General features: G+C 38.3%; 1 protein-coding gene and 1 non-coding gene across 2 annotated transcripts in view; both read right to left on the bottom strand.

The window, feature by feature from the left end:
• Positions 1–2,359: 2,359 nt before the first annotated feature.
• On the bottom strand, positions 2,360–2,466 carry LOC140521943 (U6 spliceosomal RNA). The gene has a single exon (XR_011973203.1). It is a non-coding gene; the product is annotated as a U6 spliceosomal RNA (small nuclear RNA).
• A 10,852-nt stretch (positions 2,467–13,318) lies between these two features.
• The window catches only part of LOC140524495 (pancreatic lipase-related protein 2-like), a 28,257-nt gene continuing 16,397 nt past the window's right edge, over positions 13,319–25,178 (bottom strand). Inside the window, exons 8-12 of the mRNA XM_072639008.1 lie at positions 23,069–23,187; positions 20,144–20,273; positions 19,714–19,825; positions 18,135–18,302; positions 13,319–13,598 (exon numbers count right to left, since the gene is read on the bottom strand). Of these exons, the coding sequence (XP_072495109.1) occupies positions 13,535–13,598; positions 18,135–18,302; positions 19,714–19,825; positions 20,144–20,273; positions 23,069–23,187 (593 nt within the window). The 3' untranslated portion in view covers positions 13,319–13,534. The remainder of the gene's footprint in view (positions 13,599–18,134; positions 18,303–19,713; positions 19,826–20,143; positions 20,274–23,068; positions 23,188–25,178) is intronic.

Genomic DNA, 25,178 nt, shown 5'->3' with positions numbered 1-25,178 from the left:
TATCATATCATCTGCGAAGAGTGATAACTTAGTTTCTTCTTTGCTTATTCTAATCCCTTCAATTTCTTTATCTTCTCTAATTGCTACAGTTAACATTTCTAGTACCATATTGAATAATAGTGGTGATAATGGACGTCCTGATCTTATTGGAAATGCATCTAGCTTATCTCCATTGCATGTAATGTTTGCTGAAGGTTTTAGGTAGATATTGCTTACTACCTTATGAAGGTTTCCCTTTATTCCTATGCTCTCCAGTGTTTTTAATAGGAATGAGTGTTGTATTTTGTCAGAAGCTTTTTCTACATCTATTGAGATAATCATGTGGTTTCTGTTAGTTTTGTTGTTGATATGATCAATAATGCTAATAGTTTTCCTAATATTGAACCAGCCCTGCATTCCTGGTATGAATCCTATCTGATTATAATGTATTATTGTCATGATAAGTTGTATTCTTTTTGCTAAAATCTTATTTAAAATTTTTATGTCTATATATTCATTAGAGAGATTGGTCTATAATTTTCTTTCTCTGTTTTGTCTCTTCCCAGTTTAGGCATCAAAACCATATTTGTATCATAGAAAGAATTTTGGAAGACTCCTTCTTCCCCAATTTTTCCAAATAGTCTATATAGTATTGGAATTAACTGTTCTTTAAATGTCTGATAGAATTCACTTGTAAATCCATCCAGCCCTGGAGATTTTTTCCTAGGGACTTCATTGATGTCTTGTTCAATTTCTTTTTCTGAGATGGGTTTGTTTAGTATTCAACTTCTTCTTCTGTTAATCTGGGCAATTTATATTTTTTTTTAAATACTCAACCATCTCATTTAGGTTATCGAATTTATGGGCATAAAGTTGGGCAATGTAATTTCTAATTATTGCTTTAATTTCCTCCTCATTGGACGTGAGTTCACCCATTTCATTTTTGATATTGATAATTTGGTTTTCTTCCTTCTTTTTTTAATCAAATTGACCAACGATTTATCAATTTTATTAGTTTTTTCATAAAACTAGTTATTAGTTTCATTTATTAGTTTAATAGTTTTCTTAATTTCAATTTTATTAATCTCTCCTTTGGTTTTCAGTATTCCTAATTTGGTATGTACTTGGAGATTTTCAATTTGTTCTTTTTCTAGCTTTTTCAGCTGTATTCCTAGGTCATTGATCTCCTCTTTCTCTATTTTATTTATGTTGACATTCAAAGATATAAAACTTCCCCTAAGAACTGCTTTTACGGTAGCCCATAAGATTTGGTAGGTTGTCTCATTATTGTCATTCTCTTGAATGAAGTTTTTGATTGTTTCTATGCTTTATTGTTTAACCCACTCATTCTTTAGGATTAGATTATTTAGTTTCCAATTAATTTTTGGTTTATCTTTCCATGGCTTTTTATAACATATATTTTTTATTGCATTATGATCTGAGAAGGATACATTGACTATCTCTGCCTTTCTGTACTGGGATTATGAGGTTTTTATGCCCTAAAACATGGTCAGTTTTTGTATATGTGCCATGTATTGCTGAGAAAAAGGTATATTCCTTTCTATCCCCATTCAGTTTTCTCTAGAGATGTATCATATCTACCTTATCCAGAGATTTATTCACCTCCTTAACTTCTTTCTTGTTTATTTTGAGGTTAGATTTATCACGTTCGGAGAAGGCGAGGTTGAAGTCACCTACTAGTATAGTTTTGCTGTCTATTTCTTCCTACAACTCCTCTAACCTCTCCTCTAAGAATTTGGATGCTATACCACTTGGAGCATACATGTTTAGTAATGATATTGCTTCATTGCCTATGGTGCCTTTTAGCAGGATATAGTTTCCTTCCTTATCTCTTTTGATTAAATTTATTTCTGCTTTTGCTTTGTCTGAGATTAGGATTGCTTCCCCTGCTTTTCTTACATCAGCTGAAGCACAATATATTCTTCTCCAGCCTTTTACATTTACCCTGTGTGTATCCTCCCATTTCAAATGTGTTTCTTGTAAACAACATATTGTTTGATTAAGGCTTTTAATCCATTCTGCTATCCATCTCCTTTTAATGGGAGAGTTCATTCCATTCACATTCACAGTTATGATTACAATCTGTGTCTTTCCCTCCAACCTCTTTCCCACTGTTTGTGCTTTTAGTTTTATCTTCTCCCTTCCCCTCCTCAATAGAGTTTTCACTTTTGACCACCACCTCCTGCAGCCTTCCCTTCCTTCTTTCAGTCCCCCTCCCTTTTACTCCCCTTTACCCTTACTACTTCTTTCCCCCCTTTTATCTTCCCCTCCCCTCTCTTCCCTTTTCCTCTCCTACTGCCTATAGAGCTAGTTAAATTTATATGCTTAAGTTTATTGTTCCCTCCTTGAAGCAAATCAGAAAAATACGGAATGCTTCATGAATTTGCATATCATCCTTGCTCAGGGGCCATGCTAATCTTCTCTGTATCATTCCAATTTTAGTATATGTACTGCTGAAGCGAGCACTATTTGACTGATTCTTGATGTCTTATAGAGTCATTAGCTTCCACTTGCCCAATTCTGATTTTTAACAAATTGTTTTCTTCAGTTAGCTTTTGTACTTTCTTTTCCATTTGACCAATTCTACTTTTTAAGGAGTTGCTTTCTTCAGTGTACTTTCCCCCCATTTTGTCAATTGTATTTTTAAAGGAATTGTTAAGTTTTTCTTCCCTCTCTTATTTGACTTTTAAAGTCCTTTTTGAGTTCTTGTAAGAAGGCTCTTTGGGCTTGAGACCAGTTCATATTCCCCTTTGAGATTTTGGATGTGGGTATATTGACAATGTTGTCCTCTCCTGAATTTGTGTTTTTCTCTTTTCTGTCACCAAGATAGTTCTTTATGATCATTGTTTTTCTTTATTGCTTTTTGCTCACATAGTTTGCCTTTTCTCTGGATTTTAAAGTTCTCTGTTTTGGGGGCACAGGAGGCACTCTCCCAGGTTTTGTGTGCTAAGGACTAGGGGCCTAGTTACTGGTTTTGTGTGCTGGGACCTCAGGTGCTGGCAACTGGAGGCTGGTAGTTTACCTAGTGTTGAACTGGAGTTGCTGGTGGCTGATGTGTGCCTGGTATTGGTGCTTGTTTGCTTTTTCTACCACTCTATGGCTCAGGATCTCTTTCTGGTTTGCTGAGGAGGGGCTTGCTGTTGGCTTACTGGGATATCTCCCATCCTGTACTAGTCTCCTTCAGTCACGCCAAGTGGGACTTTTTTCCTTAATCCCCTTAGCCTCTTGAGCTAAAAGACTGCTGTATCTCATCTTTCTGCTGGCTCTACTATTTCAGGATTTTTTCCTGGGGCAATATTCTCTAAGTTTTTCAAGGTCAATAAGGGAAGGTGAGAGTGACTTACTGCTTACTGTGCCATCTTGGCTCCTGGAAGTTGAAATAGGTGATTTTCACATTTTCTCTCTGTGGGTGGATACCTCTAGAAGCAGCTGCTGCTGCTGCTGTTGCCACAGTCACTTCCAAAGCCTGCTTCTGGTTTGCCGAGGCCAGGGTTGTATTGGCATGCCCTGCCCTGGACTGTGCTTCTCTCTCATGTAGTTTTGACAGGCCACTCCTGCTGACCTTCTAAGTTGTCTGTGGTGTTGGTGGGCTGAGAAGTATGAAAACCACCATTGCTGCCAGTGATTCAGTCCCACAAGGTCTGCTCCAGCTTTGCTGGGGCCAGGTGTGCAGTGGCATGGTTTGCACTAGTCTGCCCTCTTCTCTCTGTCACATGCAACTGACCTTTCCTGTTGACCATGCACGTTGCCTTGGGATTGAAATCTGCCTCACTCTGTTTCTTTGTGCGTTCTGCCCCTCTAGAATTTGTTCAGAGTCACTTTTTAAAGATATTTGAAGGGGTTTGGGGGAGAGCTCAGGCAAGTCCCTGCTTTCACTCTGACAAATATAACTTTCAAATCACACCTGAGCCCCCACCCAGTGTTTCATCTTATTGCTTGCGGTAGCAGAGATACATGTGTCCATGATGAAAATTATTTTGCTGAAATATGAAGCAATATCAAAGAAGGAAAGTAGGTCAAGGAGTCAAACATTCTTTGTACCCACTAATCTATCAGTAAACATTGTGTCTACTATGTGCCAGGCACTGTGCTAAGCACTGGGGATACAAAAAAAAGGCAAAAGACTTTCCTTGTCTTCAAGGAGCTTAGATTTTAATACACAAAGGTATAGAAATCTCCTACATCTCCAGGGACATAAGCATCAAATTTCCCTTCTGTCCCTCTTAACTCTGAAACAGGATGACACTACTGCTTTGCACTCACAAGTAAATAAGTGCATGCTGAAAAATAACCAGCTGTTTTGGATGTGTGTGTTTATGTGTAAAGAAAAAGAGATATACATACATATATACATTCACTATCTCTCTCTCTCTCTCTCTCTCTCTCTCTCTCTCTCTCTCTCTCTCTCTATCTATCTATCTTGGTCCAGATAGGATGCAAGGATTTGTGACACCATGGCTGCCATGTTCATGGTCTCTCCTTAGCTATAGCCCTTCTCCATCTTCTGCTCCTATATTTGCCATAGTACTCATTCACTCTCAAAAATTCAGTGCTCAAATTTATCTGTGGATCTATCAATTTGGTTATTCCCTTCAATGATGCAAATCACAACCCACCCAAATTGTGCCAACCTTATCTTCCTTTCCCCTCCCACTCTGAGATTTCCTGCAGTATAGAGAATATAGTCACTAGCAACTGGACCTTAGAGCATAGCCTGCATCACCCTGCAAGCAGCAAGAAACCTCTGATACAAGACATAAGGGCAGTGTGGTATTGTAGAGAGAGCTGGACTTAGAAGTCAGGAAGGCCTCTGGCTTCAGATCCTGTCCCAAACAATAATTCTTTCATTTTGGTCAATGCATTTATTTAGCCTTTCTAGGTTTCAGTTTTATTCAATTCTAAAATGATTATTTGTAATCGATGGCCTTTCAGGTCCCCTCTCCTGGACCTATGAGTCTTGAAAGTCAAGAGTATAGCTTCTCTGAATGAGAAAGTTTAGTTTGTTCTATGAGAACTGCTCCAGTGGATTTGGAGTGTTAGCTTAGAAGATCTACTGAAAATGATGTGCAAAATCTCCTACTTCAAAGGGCCTGCAGCCATCACTAGGTAACTAGGAGTTGCATTGGATGCATTAGATAGACAAGTTTTAAGGTATCCTGTTTTGAAGTGCTGAGTTTATAGACATTTCAAAAGAAAAATGACATTTGGATTTGATATTCAGGCTCTATCCCAATACTACCTCAGTTAGCCATAACACATAGGAGTTTCAGGCTCCACACACAAAACCAAACCAAACCAAACCACAGAAGGGACAGTCTCATAAAGCTTGAAAACACTGCTCTCCTATTTGCTACTGAAATAAATTAAAGGAGGTACATGATTGAACTTCCCCTGAAGGGGATATGTCCTTCCTTGGATATGGCTGAGCACGTTTTTACAGCTTTTAAATTAGAAAGATTTTGTGCTTCAGAATTTAAACCATGCACTCAGGGCTGTCTTTGATGATGTCTGATACAGCTTCAGATCTCTCCTTTTTCTTCCCCCAAGAGCCAAAGGTGACAAGGGTAATAAAATCTGAATGCAGGTCTTTTAATCAGTTCTTCAATATCATCTAATTTCTCCCCCAGCTTCACAGTTATGATTATCAAGTTCACTGCAAATCTGCAACTTCTTTGTTTAAGCAGTTATGTATCTCAGCTCTTTTCCTTAATCTCCGTCTTTTATGTCCCTTACTAGCCTATAATTTCTGGAATGTTGGCTGTCAGAGAGGAAACCAAAGTAGGTGATTTTCCTGCGTTGCAAGCTATCATTATTAACACAAGCTGCATTAGTAATGGGCTGATTATTGCCACTAAAAACATTTCCATTATCTGATAAGACAAAATTACCTGTGCATCTGTAATGCTGTGGGAACTGACAGGACTTGTTTACAGAATTCCTGGCTCTATCTCTTGGTGAATTTCATGGTATTGTTGAAGGAGTCCTGGGTCTAAACTCTAAGGCTTGGATTTGAATCTCAGCTTTGCCTTTAACCTGCTGTTGTCTTTGGGTAATTCATCTCCTCTTTCAATGTCTTTTTTAAAAATATACATATATACATATAAATTTATTTTCGGTTTTCATCATTCACTTCCACAAAATTTTGAATTTCAAAATTTCTCCCTTTCTCCCCCCTAAGCCCCCCAAGGCAGCAAGTATTCTGATTGCCCTTTCCTCCAATCTGCCCTCTCTTCTATCACCTCCCCACACCCCATCCCCTTCCCTTCTATTTTCCTGTAAGGTAAGAGAGATTTCTATACCTCATTGCTTATGTATATAATATATATAAGATATACATATATATGATATATAATCTTGTTTCCTAGTTGCATGTAAAAACAACCTCTAATATTCATTTTTAAAGCTTTGAGTTCCACATTCTCTCCTTTACCCCCTCCCCACCCACCCTCATTAGGAAGGCAAGTAGTTCGATAAAGGTTATACATGCATGGTCATGCAAAATACCTCCATAACAATGATGTTGTGAAAGACTAGCTATATTTCCCTCTATCCTGTTCCACCCTCCATTTATTCAATTCTCTTCTCTGACCTGTCACTCTACCAAAATGTTTACTTCTAATTCCTCCTTCCCCCAATCTGCTGTCCCTTCTATTATCCCCACCTCTTCTCACCTTCCCCCCTGCTTTCCTGTAGGGTAAGATAAACTTCCATACCTAATTGAGTGTGTATGGTATTCCCTCCTGAAGCCAAATCTGATGAAAGGAAGGCTCACTTATTCCCTTTCACCTTCCCTTTCTTCCCCTCCATTGTAAAAACTTTTTCTTGTCTCTTTTATATGAGATGATTTACTACATTCTACCTTTCCCTTTCTCTTTCTCCTAGTACTTTCCTCTCAACCTTTAATTTTCCTTTTTAGATATCATCCCTTCATATTCAGTTCACCCTGTGCCCTTTGTCTCTGTCTCTCTGTCTCTGTCTGTGTGTGTGTCTCTCTCTACATATATATACATATATGTATCTATATACACACACATATACATATGTGTCTATATGTATCTATATCTATCTATCTATCTATCTATCTATCTATCTATCTATCTATCTATCTATCTATCTATCTATCTATACATATGTTCCCTCCAACTGTCCTAATACTGAGGAAGGTCTCATGAGTTACAAATATCATCTTTCCATGTAGGAATGTAAACAGTTCAACTTAAGTCCCTTAGGATTTCTTTTCTCTATTCAGCTCTGTTCTTTTCAGTAAGAATGCTTGGAAGTCCTCTATTTCATTGAAATTCCATTTTTTCCCCTGAAGTATTAAACTAGTTTTGCTGGATAGGTGATTCTTTCTTTTAATCCTATCTCCTTTGACCTCTGGAATATCATATTCCAAGCCCTCTGATCTCAGTGTAAAAACTGCAAAGTCCTGTGTTATCCTGATTGTGTTTCCACAATACTTGAATTATTTCTTTCTGGCTTCTTGTAATATTTTCTCCTTTAGCTGGGAACTCTGGAATTTGGCTACAATATTCCTAGAAGTTTTCCTTTTGAAATCTCTTTCAGAGATGATAGGTGGATTCTTTCCATTTCTATTTTAGCTTCTGTTTCTAGAATATCAGGCCATTTGGGTCTTCCCTCTCTCAGAGGCTTTGACCCTAAGCCTTTTCTCCCTTATCCTCAGGAGGGTCCCAGGCTTGTGTACAGCATAGTATGGGATTTAGGCTAGAAAGGACCTTCAGGATATTCAACACAGTCTTCATGCTAGTGAAAGGCATGGAGGCCCTAAGATATGAATTGACTTGCCCAGGGTCTCCCAGATTGTATGAAGCAAAGTTAGCATTTGAACTCATCTACCGATTCCAAATCTAGTATTCTTTTCACTATAGTACAGTATATCTATCTGCATTTTGGGAAACTTGGGATCCTAGTCAGAGGCTTGCTGGTTAATGTTTTTAACAACTGACTCTTCACTCCACCCCACTCTGAAAAGTACAAATGACACATATAAGTTTAATTTGTATTATTAACATTTTCTCAACACTATCTTAAGTCTAAACACTCAGTAAAATAACAGATGAAGTCCTGACTTATAGAGTTTGCTAATTTCTGAGAAATAAATGCTCATACTGCAGATTTAACAATCAACTTCTATTAGCTAGGATGAGCTGGTTTCAACACACCCCTAGTCCCAGACTTCTGACTCTAACTAGTTAAGTCTGCATCTTTGTTATGTGTCTTTGTGTTGGATAACTCAGGGTATCAATCTTGAGTGCCTGTATAGTCTGTGGGATGACTGAGGATGCCAATCCTTTGTGCTGGGTAATTCAAGGTCTCAATTCTGTGTGTGTCTCTATATATTGTATTACCCAAATTCCCAGTTCTTTGTGTATACATGGTTCATGGCACCAGCTGTGGGACTTTGTGTGTTACTTAGGGAGACCCAAAGCTCTGTTTCTATGTGTTGGCTAACTCTGGGTCTCAGTCCTGTGCATCTGTCTCCGGACCAGGTAATTCAGGGTCCTAATTCTATATGTATCTATGAGCTGGGTAATTTAGGTAACAGTTAAAGGTACTCAAGTTAAAGATTCAGAAGAATAAGAAACCATAGAATGAAAACAACAAAGATTTTCTATATTATCTCCAGGTGATACATTTGTCAAGTTACTATCTACATGAAAAGGTTGACCACAAATACACCAGTGAAAACTTGGAGGCACCACAACTACCCTTGTTCAAAATAGCACCAGCATTCTCCAAAACAGTTTAACAGGAATCATCTTTAACAGCTAAAGAATGAAAAGTAATGATCTCATGTTAGAAGGGGGAACAAAACTCTCTTAAATTAAGTGCTAGAGTGAAGATACAAAAGTCTCAAGTAATATTCCCTTTGGAGCACCTACGTGGCTCAGTGGATAGAATACCAGACCTGAAATGAAGAAGACCAATCTTGCTTTCATATCTGGCCTCAGACACTTACTGGTTGGGTGACCCTGGACAAGTCACTGTTTGCCTCAGTTTCCTCATCTATAAAATGAGCTGGAGAAGGAAACAGCAAACCACTGCAGTATCTTTGTCAAGAAAATCCCAAATGGGTCATGAAGAGTTGGACAAAACTCAAGAACAACAACAAATGGTTTTTGTATTAAAGTCAACCTAATTCACTAAAAAAGGTATATAGTAATTAGACAGAAACATGGCGCATTTGTCATTGCATTATGCTCTTAGTAAGGAGAGCTTTAACAAACTTATTCTCTATTGTCCAAAATAAGATGCATTGGGAAATTCAAGTTTGTTTTATAAATCGAGTTTTTGAAATAACTCAGCCCCCATTTCAGATATGTCACAGAAATAGAACATTGAAACGTTTAAAATTCAATCAAAGGTTTGTGGCAAGCGGCCTGATATTAAAATAGCAGGAAAATCATTTCAATATATGTTTTGAACATGATTTGTCCCAAATAGCATTCTAATAGATAACACTGATTATATGGTAGCCAACATAATTTATATATCCCCAACACTATGCTTTTGTCAGAGACATTGTTAAGGAATTTGACGCATATGCAAGAGAACAATATATGTCAAGCGAAATATATACCAATTAGCTTTAAATGGGGAGCTGCAATGAATGATATGCGCACATGCTGTACTTATAAGTAATCATATGCGGGCTTAAGTAGCTTGCGTTTCCAAACAAGAAGTCTTTTTATGTTGTCATTTTAAAACTCTCCTCTTTCTGAAGGTCAAGAATAAATAGCACCATTAGCATTAAAAGCGAGTAAAAAGGAAAGTCATTTGTTGTTCATTTAACATCCCATTTTTCTGAAATCGTTTTGTAAAGCTTTCATTTGTTCACTCTTCCCTCCCCGCCCCCGCCAGAGGTTCCCAAGACAAGGTAAAGACTGTTCTAGGTTCTGTTTATTAGAAGTGGATTTTTATTTTCTATTGTTAATTTTAACATCTTGATTCAATGGGATAAGTTGTTGAAATTATATGGCTTGCTGAGGTGACCATGGTGAAGGATAATACTAATAAATACAGCTGTCCAAATCATTGTTAGCACAGTTGGCTCCAGCAGCTGGTGCTAATGAGACCAAGGTTAAAAAGGTTCAGTTCCCATCTGGGCTGGTCTAACTTTACATCTACCAAACAACCATTTCAACAACAACCTGTCTGGCTGCCAGATGCTGCTTCTTCTTCATACTTTTGTTTATAAGGGGATCAGGTGAGACAAACACAAGGAACCTGAGGGCGCCTTGCCAACTCTGTACAGGAAAACAAAATCAACAACAACCACAAATGTCCTCCTGTAAGAAATTATGTCTATGTAAATGATAGCATGGGCTGGCTACGTAGGGATCATAGAACTGAGCTAGATGGCACCTCAAGGCTTATTGAGCTCAACCCTTTCATTTTACAGTTCAGAAAACAGAGAGACAGGGAGGTTAAACAACTTGTCCAAGTTAGGCAGGTGGTGGTAAAAGCAGAATTTGAACCTGGGTCTTCTGACTCCAGGGCCATTGCAGTAGACATAGGACATTTAGATGTAGACAAATTGATTAAGCAATCAAGAAGCATTTATTAAGCACCTGCCAAATGCCAGGCAGGTCCTGTGGCTGGTGCTGGGGATGCAAAGAGAAAAATGAAACATTTCCTGTCTTGAAAGAACTTGCCTTCTAGTGGGGGAGGGAACAAAACATCTACATAAAGTATATAAAAATTTACACAAAAATCCAAGATAATTTTTGGGGGGAGGGGGAGGTCCGAGTACACTAACAGTTTGGAAAATCAGGAAAGGACTGGTGGAGAAGGTGTCCCTTGAATAGAATTTTGAAGGAAACCAAAGAGACTAAGAGGTGGAGGTGAGGTGGCAGTGCATGCCAGGACAGTAAAAATCTCAAAACATTCTCTGGGTCACAGACCTTCCAGGGTACAGACAAAATGGGAAAGAGGCTCGGCCTCAGCCTTCCCCCGCCCCCAGAAAAACAAAATTGGAGTATGAATTCCAACATAAAAGTACTGTCATCTGTCAGAAAAGTAACCCATCCTGGGATAGGGCGTTGTGGATTACATGATTTCCTAATGCAGACCCTGTGGCCTCATCAGCAGTTTACTACCTCCCCCTGGAGGACTCTGGGGTTATATCTTTCCCAATCACATAAAAATTCTAAGCTATGCAAACTCATGCAATTACCTTTGCTTCTCTAAGACTGCAGGTTCCTCCCTTTGTGAAATAGAGGTTGTACCTGCTTCTCTCTCATCCTTCAGAGCTGCTGTATGGAAATGAATCACTTTTGGTCAAAGCAATTTCATGATACTATTTACTAAGTAGTGGAGAGACTGCAATCTGTGTGAATACAGCAAATTTCCACTCAGATGAAGTCATGAATCCTCTAATAATTAAAAAATGTTTTAGGTGAACGTTATCAAAATCAGGATATGTATCAGGGCAAATGCATAAATCAGTTTATTTTTAAAAAGTTGAATAAAATTAATTCAAGAAATCAGAATGAGCCACAGTGATCAACAGTACATTTGGCTTGCATTTCGAGTATAAAAACTAGTGTGAACTTGGAACCAGAAGACCATCCGTCTCTTCCATTTACCAACCAAGCTACCTCTCTGAACTTGTTTCTTCATTTATAAAAATAAAGATAATAATATTTTTACCTTCATGGGGGTAAGCTTTAAAATTATTTAAAACAGGAATTATTGAGAAACAAGTACATATAGTTTGTTCACATATATACTCCTATCCCCATGTGACCAGATCAACTGAGCTCTCACATCACATAATTAACTTCGACCTTCTTCTCTGTTCTTTTCCTTTCAAGGTAACTACCAAATGAGACCATTCAAGCTTTACTTTGGAGTGCTGAATACTCCTGCCCTCTCCAACATCCCTCCCCTATGACAACCCCTCTGTTGAAGCAACGTATTTACTCAGTAGGTGTTCATTGGCGAAAGGACAGTGCTGCCCTTTCTTAGTTTAAATGACAAGATGGGTATTGTTCATGAATTTGGGAAAAGGCCAGGTCAAAATTGCTGGGGAATCATTGAATCAGCCTGGAAACAATGGCCTTAGCAGCCATGTCTTATGAAATCTCATTAGGATAAGTGGGGGTCTGGGCAAACATTTAGCCTCATTGGCCTCTGAAAAGGAATAACCCAGGATCTGTTCTGTTGCATTTTGGGGCCAAAGTCCGATTTTGGTGTTAAAACTAATACTAGTATGAATATTAATGATGATGATATAATGATAACAATAGCTAAAGTTGATAGAATATTTTAAAGTTTGTAAAGCATATCTCATTTAAATCTTTTTCTTGTCTTTTTACATGCTCATACCCAAGATTTAAATATATATAATTTAATTTCATCAAGCCACCTTCCACAGCCCCACCCACACATCCCCACCACTCATCACGCTTCATCTTCCAGAATACCATAGCTCTTTAATCATCTGTCCAGCAGCTCGATTTGTGTCAGGAACAGACTCAGGTTGGCAGAAAATATTTTTTAAATCACCATGGACTGCAATAAGGTGCTTTGAGGATCTGGGCGAAGTCATAGCAGTGCAGAAACCTCTATTTATTTTGTAAATGAGCAAGTAGGCACAGAGTAATTTCCCCAATAAACTGTCTTTGCTCCTTCTCTAAATTATAGGTTATTATTGTTTCATTTAGTACTATGCAGTCCTCAATGGGCCTCAACTCCTAAGGTTTGGGAAAGGTTCTGGGATCTATTGTGGTCACTGTCCACCTCCTTTCATTGTACTTTCCTCCTCCTACAGCTTCGTTATTGTTTTCCCATCACTTTCCATATTGCATTATGAAAAAAACTCCCTGATGGATGTTGCATATGGATGTTTCTGACAGCATCCATTGCCAGAAATATTCATTTAAAAATTTAAAGATGATTAATTCTGTATAGCTGGGTATGTTACTAACATGTTTCACCAGTGTCCATCTCTTGTTAATTTTACATGTTTTGTGTATGTCACTTTTGTGTCCAATAAGGCCCTTTTCACATAAGGCAGCATGTTGCTACCTGCATAAACTCAGTACACAAGAACAGTCCTCAAAGGGATATGGCAAAGGAAAAAGAAACCTGAATGGTGTTAGTCATCCAGTGCAATGTTTGGATCAATTCAATGCAGTCAGAATTTATTAAACATCCATGTGCACTAGTCATTTTTTAGACACTAGAGATACAAAGACAAAAGTGAAACACTTTGTGCTCTCGTGAAACATATTCTGCAACATGCACATGGATGAAATAACAATATATACAAAGAAAAGGACTAATTCAATTCTTCCTTCATACAATAAGCGTTTATTAGGTACCTTCTATGTATGGAGCATTACGGAAGATAGTAGAATTTAGATGAGATGGTTGTTACCTTCAGGAAGCTTCCGATCAGGCTTGTAACCAGACCGATGGGAGGATAGACATCAATATCACATGAAAAGAGGATGCATTTTACAATTTTATCACAATAAAGACATAACAAGACCACCAGGATCCATTTCTAGCAAGGAGAAAGTGTTTGCAGAACATCTTCTTGAACGGTGTCACTACTACAGAAATGATACCTGGAAAGGGAAAAATGAAATTATCAGTGGGTAGCATACCTCTGTCAGCCTTTGTTATGTGCTTGGACTCATTTGTGTTTTGTGGATGTAGGAGGTGAGCACTAGAGGACAGTCAAAAGACCTCAGTTCAAAACTCATCACTAAGTGCCTTTGGGCAAGTCACCGCCTTCCAGGGCCCTCCTTTACTCCTCGGTAAAATGAGATGATTGGAAAAAACCCCATTCAATCAGATCCCATGAAATCCATGTTAACTGCCACCCAAGCCTTTCTATCCTTCCCTTTGGGGGAGGGAGGGTCAGATCTGTGATTCCATTGATGGAAGCAACTCTTGGGATGGAACCTCCTCCCAGTGATTCAGACAACTGTCACTCCTGGAAGTTGCAGGTGCCTGTTCAATTTACATCTATCTAATCCGTTACTGAAGAAGGAAAAACAAAATTCCTACTTCACGTTTTAGGTTCAGTCTCAAGCCAATAGTTGTATGCAGCAGGGATTGAGACAAGGCCTGTGATTTCATTGGAATGAGGTTAAAGAGGCTCCCTCCACCAATGCAGCGCTTGCCTCCTATTCTTTGTAATTTATGGTCTTAGAGAGTCACCTAGAGCAGTGGTGTCAAATTCAATTTGTACATAATGATCCCTGAAGGCTGCAAATCAACTTAGTTTTAAAATGTAATATTATCTGTGCTTTATTATATCTTAACCATTTTGTTGGGGGCAGCTAGATGGCACAGTGGATAGAGTGCTGGGCCTGGAGTAAGGGAAACTCATCTTCCTGAGTTCAAATCTGATCTCAGACACTTATTAGCTCTGTGACCCTGCACAAGTCACTTAACCTTGTTTGCTTCAGTTTCTCAATTGTAAAAATGAGCTGGAGAAGGAAATGGCAAACCACTCCAGTATCTATGCCAAGAAAATCCCAAAAGTGGGTCACGAAGAGTCAAACACTACTGAAAGTGACTGAACAACAACATATCTATTTTGTTAAATATTTGCAGATTACATTTTAATCTGCTTTGGGCCCCACTAGGGAGAGTTATGGGCTGGCCACGTGTTTAACTCCTCTGACCCAGAGTACTGAGATGTTGCACAAATTGTGCAGGGTCACACAGCCGTTATGTGTCAGATGTAAGGTTTGAACTCAGGTTGTCTTGGCCCTGAGGCTGGCTATGTATCTGTTACTGTTGTTGGGATTTAATCATTTTTCAGTCTGCCTGTTTGTGACCCATTTGGGGTTTTCTTGGCAGAAATGTCGGAGTGATTTGCCATCCTTTTCTCCAGTTCATTTTACAGATGAAGGTTAAGTGACTACCAAGGGTCACACAGCTGGTAAATGTCTGACCCTAGAGTTGAACTCAGAAAGATGGTTATTCCTGACTCCAGGCTGGGAACTCTATCCACTCTGCCACCAAACTGCCAGCTAATCTAAACATTAGGCTATACTATATTTCCTCTCATGCCAGTAGGGGGCTGCTCAAGTGAAGTGTTCCTTAAATGGTTATCCAGGACTGGAATTGCTCATTTTATTCACACATTAAGATCACCAGTCTTTTCCTGAGATTTATTTCCCACTTCTCTGAATTTTCAAAACCTAGAGGAGATCAGGAGTACTTCCAGGAAGTCATGTAGGAGGGAAATATAGGGTAAGATACGTGGCAACAGGTTCTTTCTCTCAGTGGAACAATTTTAAAGCCCCAGATTAGATGCAGTCTTGAGTTAGACCAAGGTGGGCTAAGATTGACCAATTGGTGGTAATTAATCCCCTGGGGATTAATCCACTGTAAATTAGTGAACTTCTGAGTTTAAAGTCCTTTTTTGTGTAATATAATACAGGCCTGCTGTGAGTGGAAATTATTTTTTTATGGGCAACTTCATTTACAAGTAAGTTTACAGGTGTATTAGTTTACAATTTACATTGTATTTAAAGGTAATTCATCTGTTTCTTTACATATAACCTCTCATATGATAATCTCCCACTTCCATGCCTTTGCATTTGTAGTCCTTCATGCCTGGAATGCACTCCCTCCTTACCTCTGATTCCTGGAATTCTTGGTTTCCTTCACTACTCAGATCAAGAACCACCTTTTGCATAAAGACTTGTTTGAGTCCCCCACCCTCTGCCCTGATTCAGTTGCTAGTGTCCCCCTTCCCCAAACCCCTCGGCATTCATTTTCTAAATATTCTTTAAATTGAACACCCAAAATTTACAAGTACTGTTTGGTCTTTCTCCCATTCCCCCATCCCTGTCCCCCAGAAAGAACAAAAGAAATACAAAATCCTCATATCAAATGTGCTTAGTCAAGCAAAACAAATTCCCACATTGGCTCTCTGTCTATCTATCTTAAGTGACTTGTCCAGGGTTACATAGCTAGGACTGTCTTAGGAAGACTCTGAGGATCACCTGGCAGGATAAGGTACCAGACACTGAAGTCCTTGCTCGAGCTGAACTGCCAAACATTCAAACTATGCAGAGAGGGCAACTCTCATGGCCTGGCCATGTTGTTCGAATGCAAAATGTGCGCTTGCCAAAAAAACTATTTTATGGAGAACTCGCATGGGGCAGGTGATCACATGGTGGTCAGAAGAAGCGATACAAAGACACTCTCAAGGTCTCTCTCAAGAACTTTGGATTTGACTGTGCAACATGGGAGACACTGGCACAGGACTGCTCAGCATGGCGTGCCCACATCAGAAAGGGTGCTGTGCTCTGAGCAAAGCAGAATTGAGACAGTACAAAGTAAAAGTAGGATGTGCAAACTTGGAGTATCCACCCCAAATATTTACCCAGACTATGTGCGCCCAACCTGTGATAGAGCATTCCGAGCTCATATTGGTCTGATCAGCCACAGTCGGACACACTGAAATTTCACTTTATCATGGTGGTGTCATTTGGTCCTCTTAGAAGACAGACAATAACCAACCAACCTATCTATCTATCTGTCTGTCTGTCTGTCTATCTATCATCTATCTATCTATCTATCTATCTATCTATCTATCTATCTATCTATCTATCTATCTATCTACCTTTCTGTCTGTCTGTCTATCCGTCTTTCCATCTATCTATGTGTGTGTTGTCTTTCCTGTAAAATGTAAGATCCTTGAAGGCAAGGTCTGTTTTACTCTTCCCTTTATATTTCCAGCACTCAATCCAGGACCTGGCACAAGGAAAGTACCTAATAAATGCTTGGTGATTGATTGAACTCTGAAAGGAAATCATAGCCATAGTTGATAATAAGCTTGGGATGCAGAAGAGATGGATTCTCTTCTGGGACACATCCTGGATGTGGGAGAGTGGACAAATCATTTAACCTCTTATTATCCCAGGCAGCTGTCAACAACTTAGTTATACACGTGTGGCCAATGAACATTAGTAGAAAGTTTCCACCCTAGGAGTTCTTAATGCTGATAATATCATAGGATCAGACAAATCTCTCCCCCAAACAAGAGTGTCTATAATTCAGACTTTCTCCAAAGTCAGACTTTACCCTTTCCTCATTATTCACTATTAGTCAAGTTTTACTATAGACATCTCCTCCCTGGTACTTGCACTGGGATTGACTAAACTCATAGAAACTAGCCTAAGACCTGATAAATAAAGCTACAGTTGAGTACCAAAAATTGGTCAACAAAGAAACTGCTCAGGGAAGATCCAGAGTCAGGACACCTGAAAAATTCTATTCTAATGACAGTTGTGTCACAGAACTTCTCTAGGACTCAATTTATCCATCCATAAAAGTGAAAGAATCAGATTAGATGACCTCTGAGGGTCCTTCTAGTTTTGAACCTATCCTTCAGGGAGAATGATGAATTATTTTCCTTCTCAAGACTTTATGTTTTCTTTATTTTCACCTCAAACTGCTATATCTTTCCAAAGTTAAGCCAAAGAGAATTGTTGTTTCCCAACGGAAGAATCTGATCATTCAGAGCCAGGCTTCTAACTCATATTATATTCTCTAATACTATGATCTTTTCACATTACAAATAAATTTGAATAATGAATAATAATATTGTTATGGCACCTGAAATTGGTGTCCTTGACTTCCCAGTGGTGCTTCCTAGACATTTTCTGTAGCATCTATCAGATGGTGTCTCATTCAGGTCCAACCTCATTACTATTCCTTTTTTATTCTACTATTTGTTGCTTTTAACCAACAGCTTCGGTTGAGCCACATGGTCTTAGTGAATTGTCTGTCATTTGATTTCCAAAAAAAAAAAGCAGTAACACAGACAAATACACATGGTCAGAGTTAACTTGAGTTGGGAGAGACATGAGTTTGAATCCTGGCTGTCATTTACTGAATAGCTGAGCAAATTAGTCAAACTCTGGATCTCAGTTCCCTCATCTGTAAAATGGGTCCAAAAATTATTGTATTACCTACCTCACAGGGTTGTTGTGATGAAAAAAATGTATAATTTAAACATTTAACTTAATAAACTTCATAAAAATTTAAATTAGTAAGTATTAATTAAATCAATCAATTAAGTAATTAATAAGTAATTTAAGTATTAATCATTTTTATATTCAAAATGTACATACTCTGTTCCATCTTCACCACTTTGCACTGTGACCTTTGAAGCACCTAATTTGTGCTGGAAGAGGGTGATCGTCTTGTTGTACCAGAGGAATTTCACCTGCTCCACTTTTCCCACATTGATGGCCACATCAATCTCCTTCTTATAATTTGCACCTGGCCTGAGGGAGCCCCTTAAAGTGGAGAAGCACAAAAAGGTCATGCCTATGAACTGCGCTATTAGTAAAACTGGAAATACACCGCTTCCCCAAACTCACTGGAAATGGCTAATCCTGCTGCAGTTATAAATTGGTTCCTGGATATATATTGAATAATTTTATAAGACCAGAAACATATTCACCTAGAACTCAGCTTGGAAAATGATGGGATGCTATTTTCCCTACTGCCTAAGTCTCTCCCTAGTAGTTGATAGCTGGTTGGAAGGGGTATTAACCCTCTAAAGAACCAACACCCAGTTATCACAGCCCAGAGACAGACTTATCTCTGCCTTACATTTTAAAATATGTGGCACAGATCATTCTGGAATCATTTTCATGACACCAAAACTGTGACCAGAAATTTTTTCAGAGTAGAATGTTGACTTCATATAAAAGCGAAAACATGAAATTGAATAAAAATGTAGCTATTTTTCTACTTAAAATATATGAATGCTTAATTTTAAGAAAAATCCAATATTCCTAAATGAGAACTTACAAAATAGGCAAGTTAGAAGGTATTCATTCTAAAGGGATCAACTCCAGGGCTCCCCTAGCATACACTAGGCAAGTCCCTTCTCTTTAGCAGGTTTTAGTTTCTTAATCTATAAAAGGAAGGGGTTGAAGTACAGCATGGGTTCTTTAAGTTTGTTTGTGTCACAAAACTCTTTAGTAGTCTGGTGAAGTTGTTGATGGTCCCCTTCTCAGAAAAAAAAATGTTAAAAACATTTTTAAAAATACAGAGGATTACAAAGGAAAATTATAAAACTTTTTAACATTTCAGTGATGCCTGATTGAGAACCCCTATACTAGATGAAGTCATAGTTTCTTTTCTTACAAGCATAATTAGATCAGGTGAAATGGAACCACTGAAAATTCAGAGGGTGGAGGTGGGTGGATAACTGGAGAGCCATCCAACTGGTGAAAGGGGAGGGGAAGGGGAGATGTGTGAATATAATTGAGATTGAATCAAAAATTTTAACCTTCTAGAAGATTTCAAAGAATTGGATAGCAATCATCCAGGGAATAGGAAGTGTGGAAGCCCTGCCAAGGAGGAAATAGCCAACACATTCTGAGGTTGGCACCTGGGAAAGATTCCTGTAGACTTCATATTGGGTGTTGCTTGTGGCTCTGTTCTTCTAGTTCTAACTGCCTACAATCATCAATTTTCTTCGTTGTTTCTCTGTCTCTACGACAAGCTGGGTTTGAATCGGATGACATCTTCCCTCTCTGAAATTCCATGGTTCCACTTTTTAAAATTGTTTAAAAATTAATTTACATATAAGCTTTCAAGAACATCTCTACAGGGTAAAGCAAAGTACTTAAAAATGGAAAAGAATGACTTAGTATGTAGAGAAGAATGACTATTTTACTTGAATATTAGACTTACTTGAAAATGTCGTATTGTCTTGAATTGCCATTACTTCCATACATAGCAATCCTGATATACCCACTCAGTTTTTCCCCGCCGGAGAGTGTGACTGACACTCTGTATCTCCAACCTACCCAAAGAAAACATATTAAGGTCACCTGTTTATCATCTTGAAAAGAGTACTTATATCATTTCTTATTTCTGGAGTTATATAGGGCTTTGCCCCTTAGTCAACAGACATTTATATATGTATGGATTTTCTACTGATTCATTATGACAAGACTTATAAGAGTTGGATCATAATGATGAACTTATTCATTTCATTACCTTTCCATTATCTCCAAGGGAAAGTCAAGTGAGTAATAAAGGGAGGTGGGATTGTGGCTTGGAAAAAAATAAATTTACTTTCAAGGATTATAAAAATAACAGTAAAAACAAAGAAACTCACGACTAAAGTTACCACTGTCCCCAGTATTCAGGAAAAATGTCTGCCCCAGTGCATTTGTTTTTCCCTTAAACTGGTCAGCATAGTGACCCATCCTTGGACATCCTTCAGCTGGACAAGGGAAACATCCATCCTAGTAGGTGAAAGGAAATTAATTAATTTGTCTATGAAATGTAGTTTGTTGAGTCATTTATTTCACATATTTGGTGATTACCTGCTCTATGTAGGGTAAGATGTGTATAGTACTTTTCCTAATAACAACCCTATGAGATAAGTAGTACAAGTAATATCATCCCCATTTTACAGGTGGGGAAACTGAAGCAAAGAGGAATTTACATGACTGGCCCAAGGTCACATAAAACAGAATTTAAATTCCCTTTTCTCTCTGGCATGCACTATGGACTAATGGCATGTCTAATATCACTGTCCTCATCTGTAAAATGGGAAAAATAGTAGTACCTATCTCATGGGGCTTGAGGGAGAATCAAATGAGATATAATATACATGATGAGATAATATATATAATATACATAAACATCTTACAAAACCTAAATGTCCACTATTATTATTTTTCCCACTGTTATTCAGCCCATTAAGGCTAGACTGTTTTCTGTTCTTCCTGTTCCTCCACACCTTCCTTCTCTCCCTCCACTTTGAGTTACATCTCCAGTTGACCTCCATAGTGTTTCCAACTAGATGATAAGCTCTATGAGAATAAGAATATACCTTATGCTTCCCTTACATCCTTCATAGTGCCTAGAACAGTGCTAGACCCAGTAGTCATTCTAGCAACACATCTATAAGCCCTTATAAAGTGCCAACTGTATTTCAGTACTATACTAGCTGCTTGGGATATAAATGCCATAAATACCTGTTGAGTCATTAGATAGATGACTTATATTAACTTTGATATGCACACACACACACACACACACACACACTCATACACTCAAAGTGGCTGAGTAGAATCACTCATGGTTTCGGAGAGTGAAATATAATCAGAATGATGGAGACTTGAAGTCATATAATATGGGAACAGTTGAATAAACCAGCACATTTATCTTGAAGAAAAAAAAAAACTTTAGGGTAGTTGCATGGTTCCTGCCCTAAAGTACATGAAAAGCCAAGAAGTGGAGGAGAGATTTGACAGATTCTGTTTAATTTCAAAGAGCAACACTGGAAAAAGTGAGTGGAATTTACAGGGAGGCATTTAAGGGTGAACAAGAAAGTATTTGTAAGGACTGATCAAAGCTGTCTAGAAATGGATTGTACTGCCACTGGAGAAGTTTTCTGTTACTGATGGATAGGCTGTTTGAGCACCTTTCAGGGGCAATGCTGAAGGGATTTTTGCATTGCATGAAAAGCTTAACTAGAAAGTCTCTAAAGTTAGTTCAATGATTTGGTGAAAGCCAAAGACATCTGGGAAATGGAAAAATGTGCCTTTTTTCATAGAGTTGTCTTTTCAGTCTTTTAGAAATAAATGTTAAAAATCAATTTTAGAGTTGACTCCCATCATGTTGTCAGAGATGACTTTGATAGAGTTGGTACCTCTGTGACCTTTGACTGGCTTCTTTTTTCTCTATCTGTCATAAAACCAGGAATTCTGATGCCCAGGGCAAAGTTAGTAGGAGTAGAGGGTGGTGGTAATATAAAGGGATAACCTGTCCTCTAGATATTTTGATCTCAGCTGAGAGAATAGCCAATAAGTCCTACTTCTCAAGCCCTGCAGAAGGGTAGAGGAAAGACAGAAGGTGAAAAGGCACATTGATGGGGGAAGGTGGGCCCTGTATGACCCTTAGGTATAGCAGACTCAAGATTATGAAGAATGGGAATGGTGGCCTAGGGGACCACATGAGGAGGAAGTAGACTCCATTGATGTCAGCACTCTGGGGCCAGGTTCCATTTGTTTAGCTATAGTTATGAGTCAGCAGAGGCAGCTGGGTAGCTCAGGAGATAGAGAGCTGAGCCTGGGCTCAGGAAGACTTGAATTTAAATCTAGACTCAGGCATTTACTGCTGTGTGGTCCTGGGCAAGTCGTTTAACCTCCGTTTGCCTTATTCACTAGAGAAGGAAATGGCAAACCACTCTAGTATCTTTGCCCAAGAAAACCCCATGGATAGTACTGGTGTGCTATGGTCCATGAGATCATGATGAGTCAGACACCACTGAACAATAAGACGTTAGAAGTCTACCACCTCCAACTTCATATTCATAGCCAATTTCCTTTGCTGCCACACTGGGACTGGGGAAGTTTGATCCTTCGTTATATGATGCTTTTTTGAGTTCTTGTCTTTATAATCATATGCTTTTGAAATTTTTCCATACCATTATTTTGCTTCCATCAGTCAAAATGATGGGGTCAGTGACTGCATTATAATTTAGAAATCTTTTGTTTTATTTTATTTTTTGTTGTTGAGACTTGTGTTGAACTGTGATTTCATTAAAGAGGGAATGCTCTCCACCAGTGATGAAGCCTGTAAGTCATTCTGTATTTCATAGTCTTAGAATTAAATGACAAGATCATGGTCTCATAGCTCCTATATATGTCAAAAATAGCCCTTGAACCTAGGTCTTTCAAAACTGGATCTATATCCCAATTTTTATAGGAAACCTTTCCCGACTCCTCTTAATTCCATTGTCTTCTTTCTCTTATTTCCTATTTTTCCTTGTTTTGGATATGTTGTGTATGTTTTCTCCTCCATTAGACTGTTAACTCCTTGTGGGCAGGGGCTGTCTTTTGTTTTTTAGCACTTAGCATAATGCCTAGCAAGTAGTTTATTATATTATTAAATAAATATAATAAATATTCATTAATTGTTTAATCTAAATCCAACTCATAATTGTTTCTGTTCTTTGGTAGAACAAAATGATGATCGGTGAAGGTGGTGTGTCTTAGTGTGTCCCAAAATGTGAGGATAGATCACTTACTGAGTTGAAAACCTCATAGGAAGTACAGGGATAACCAAGAAAGCCATCAGGTTGGAGGATGCTTTCAGCGTAATATTTATAGCTTCGCAAGTGATTGCAAGCTGCAAAATCACGTGTCCCTGGGGAGACAAACTTCAATTAAACTCAGCAAGAATGCACTTTCATTTTCCCATTAAAGAATTTGCCCAAGGTAGTTAGAGGTCGATATTTCGTTTGTTTTTGTACTTTGAATTATTTACACAATTCCTAGGTCAGTGTCAGGATTTTTATATATGTTATAATAATTGTAAATTATAAGATTTTTTCTAATTCCTTTACATTCAAGTGTATTTTCAGAATTCTTCACCATTGCTTAAGGGACCTGTAACTATTTCTAGAGCCTCCCATCACTTGAATTCAAGCTGTGCCTGCTCAAAGCTAAAATCACCACTTGAAAAGTAAAAACAGCCATCAAATGGGTTGTTTTGTCTACATGACAGCAAACAACTGGTTTGATTGATTTTTCCACCACTAAATGGACTGATTTGACCAATATTTTGATATTCTGTACATACAACTGCAGTTTAGGAAATTCATTCATTCAACAAATATTATCAACCATCTATTATGGAGAGAGCTTCAGAAGAGATAAGCAGATGTGGGAAGTGAACAGCTAATTAAAAGGATGATATCTAAGAATGGGACTTAAATGTCTCAACTATAGCTAAAAATAGAGACATGGCAGGCTCACGGCCAGAGATGGAGAATACCTAGAAGGGTCTGAGAATATGATTCCTTGGAATCATGTAAATATAATAAAAAAGGGTTTAATCTGAAAAGGAAGGAGGAGGAAGGAGAGGAGGAAAATGAGGAAGAAGAGAGAAAACTGCCTCTCTCTTTTACTAAGTGTGTGAGTGTGTGTGTATGTGTGTTGTGTGTTACTAAATCAGTTATCATAGAGGGTAAAGAAAATATAGGAAGAAACATAACATTAAACATGCTGAGCAGTTCAGTCATTCATAAATTTTCAAGAATCCAAGGAAGGAGTCAGGATGAAACTTATAGCCTCAAATGTCTATACACAAATAAACAAAGTACAGGTAACTAATAGGTTGAACTAGATATCCTAACATAAGAAAACAACTTTGACATCATAATTATTACTGAAATTGTGTAGAATAGGACATCACTGAAATCTAGCTCAGGAAGGACATGCCTTATTAAATTATATAGGTAAAAACCCAGTGATACAGATAAACATGGGGTGGGGCAGAGTTTTATTGTAAGGAAATCCAGAACCTAGACAGAGGAGAGTTGGTGGAATCTTCAGGGTCCTTGGGTTATAGGTTACACCTGCTAGCCCTATTGTGGCATGAATCTGGACTGCTTGTTTAAAATACTTATAAGTTCCAGGTCCAGAGGAAGGTAGTTGCCCAATAGCCTAGAAACTTCCAGAGCTTTTCCTCTTTTTGTACCTCAGGACATAAAACAAAGCCATTTAAGAACAGAATCACTGTAATTACCGCCGTAGGGTTTTTTTGTTTTTGTTTTCCTGTCACTTTCCCTAATCAAATTCCCGTTATTAAAATTATTTTATAATTCCACTTGTCTCTTAGAATGCTAGAGCTAGAAGAGATCTTAGAAATTGTGAAAAAGACAGACACCTTAGAGTTTAAATAGTTAGATCCCCTCATTTTACAAAAAGGGAGACTGAGGGGAAAGGAGATCCAAAGAAACAAAATAATCTGTCAAAGGACAACCTAATAGAAAGCAACATGGTCAGGTTATAAGAATTTGCATCACAGGTATGAAACAAGAGAGGCATATTTAGATGGCAGTTGATCTGAAAAAGATACAGGACTTCGAGTGGGATTTGAGTTCAAAATGAGTTAATAGTGAGTCCATAGGCGTCAATATCATCCAAAGAAGGTGGGGAGCTCTTAAGCTACATTGTCAAGCCAAGGGTTAAAAGCATTCAGGGCATACATCCAGGTCACGTTTATTGTGCTCTGCTGGCCTGATCACATTTCTGGGCACAATATTTTAAGAAGGCCCCTGGCTAGATTTTTGAATACCTGAGGAAAGTTATCATTTCTTCAACCTTTTCTCCCTAAGTCTTCTTCGCTCTGAA

The sequence above is a fragment of the Notamacropus eugenii genome, chromosome 1, assembly GCF_028372415.1.
Source record: "Notamacropus eugenii isolate mMacEug1 chromosome 1, mMacEug1.pri_v2, whole genome shotgun sequence".
NCBI classification, from domain to species: Eukaryota; Metazoa; Chordata; class Mammalia; order Diprotodontia; family Macropodidae; genus Notamacropus; species Notamacropus eugenii.
The sequence above is the reverse complement of the archived record's forward strand: the minus strand, read 5'-3'. Positions and strand labels throughout refer to the sequence as shown.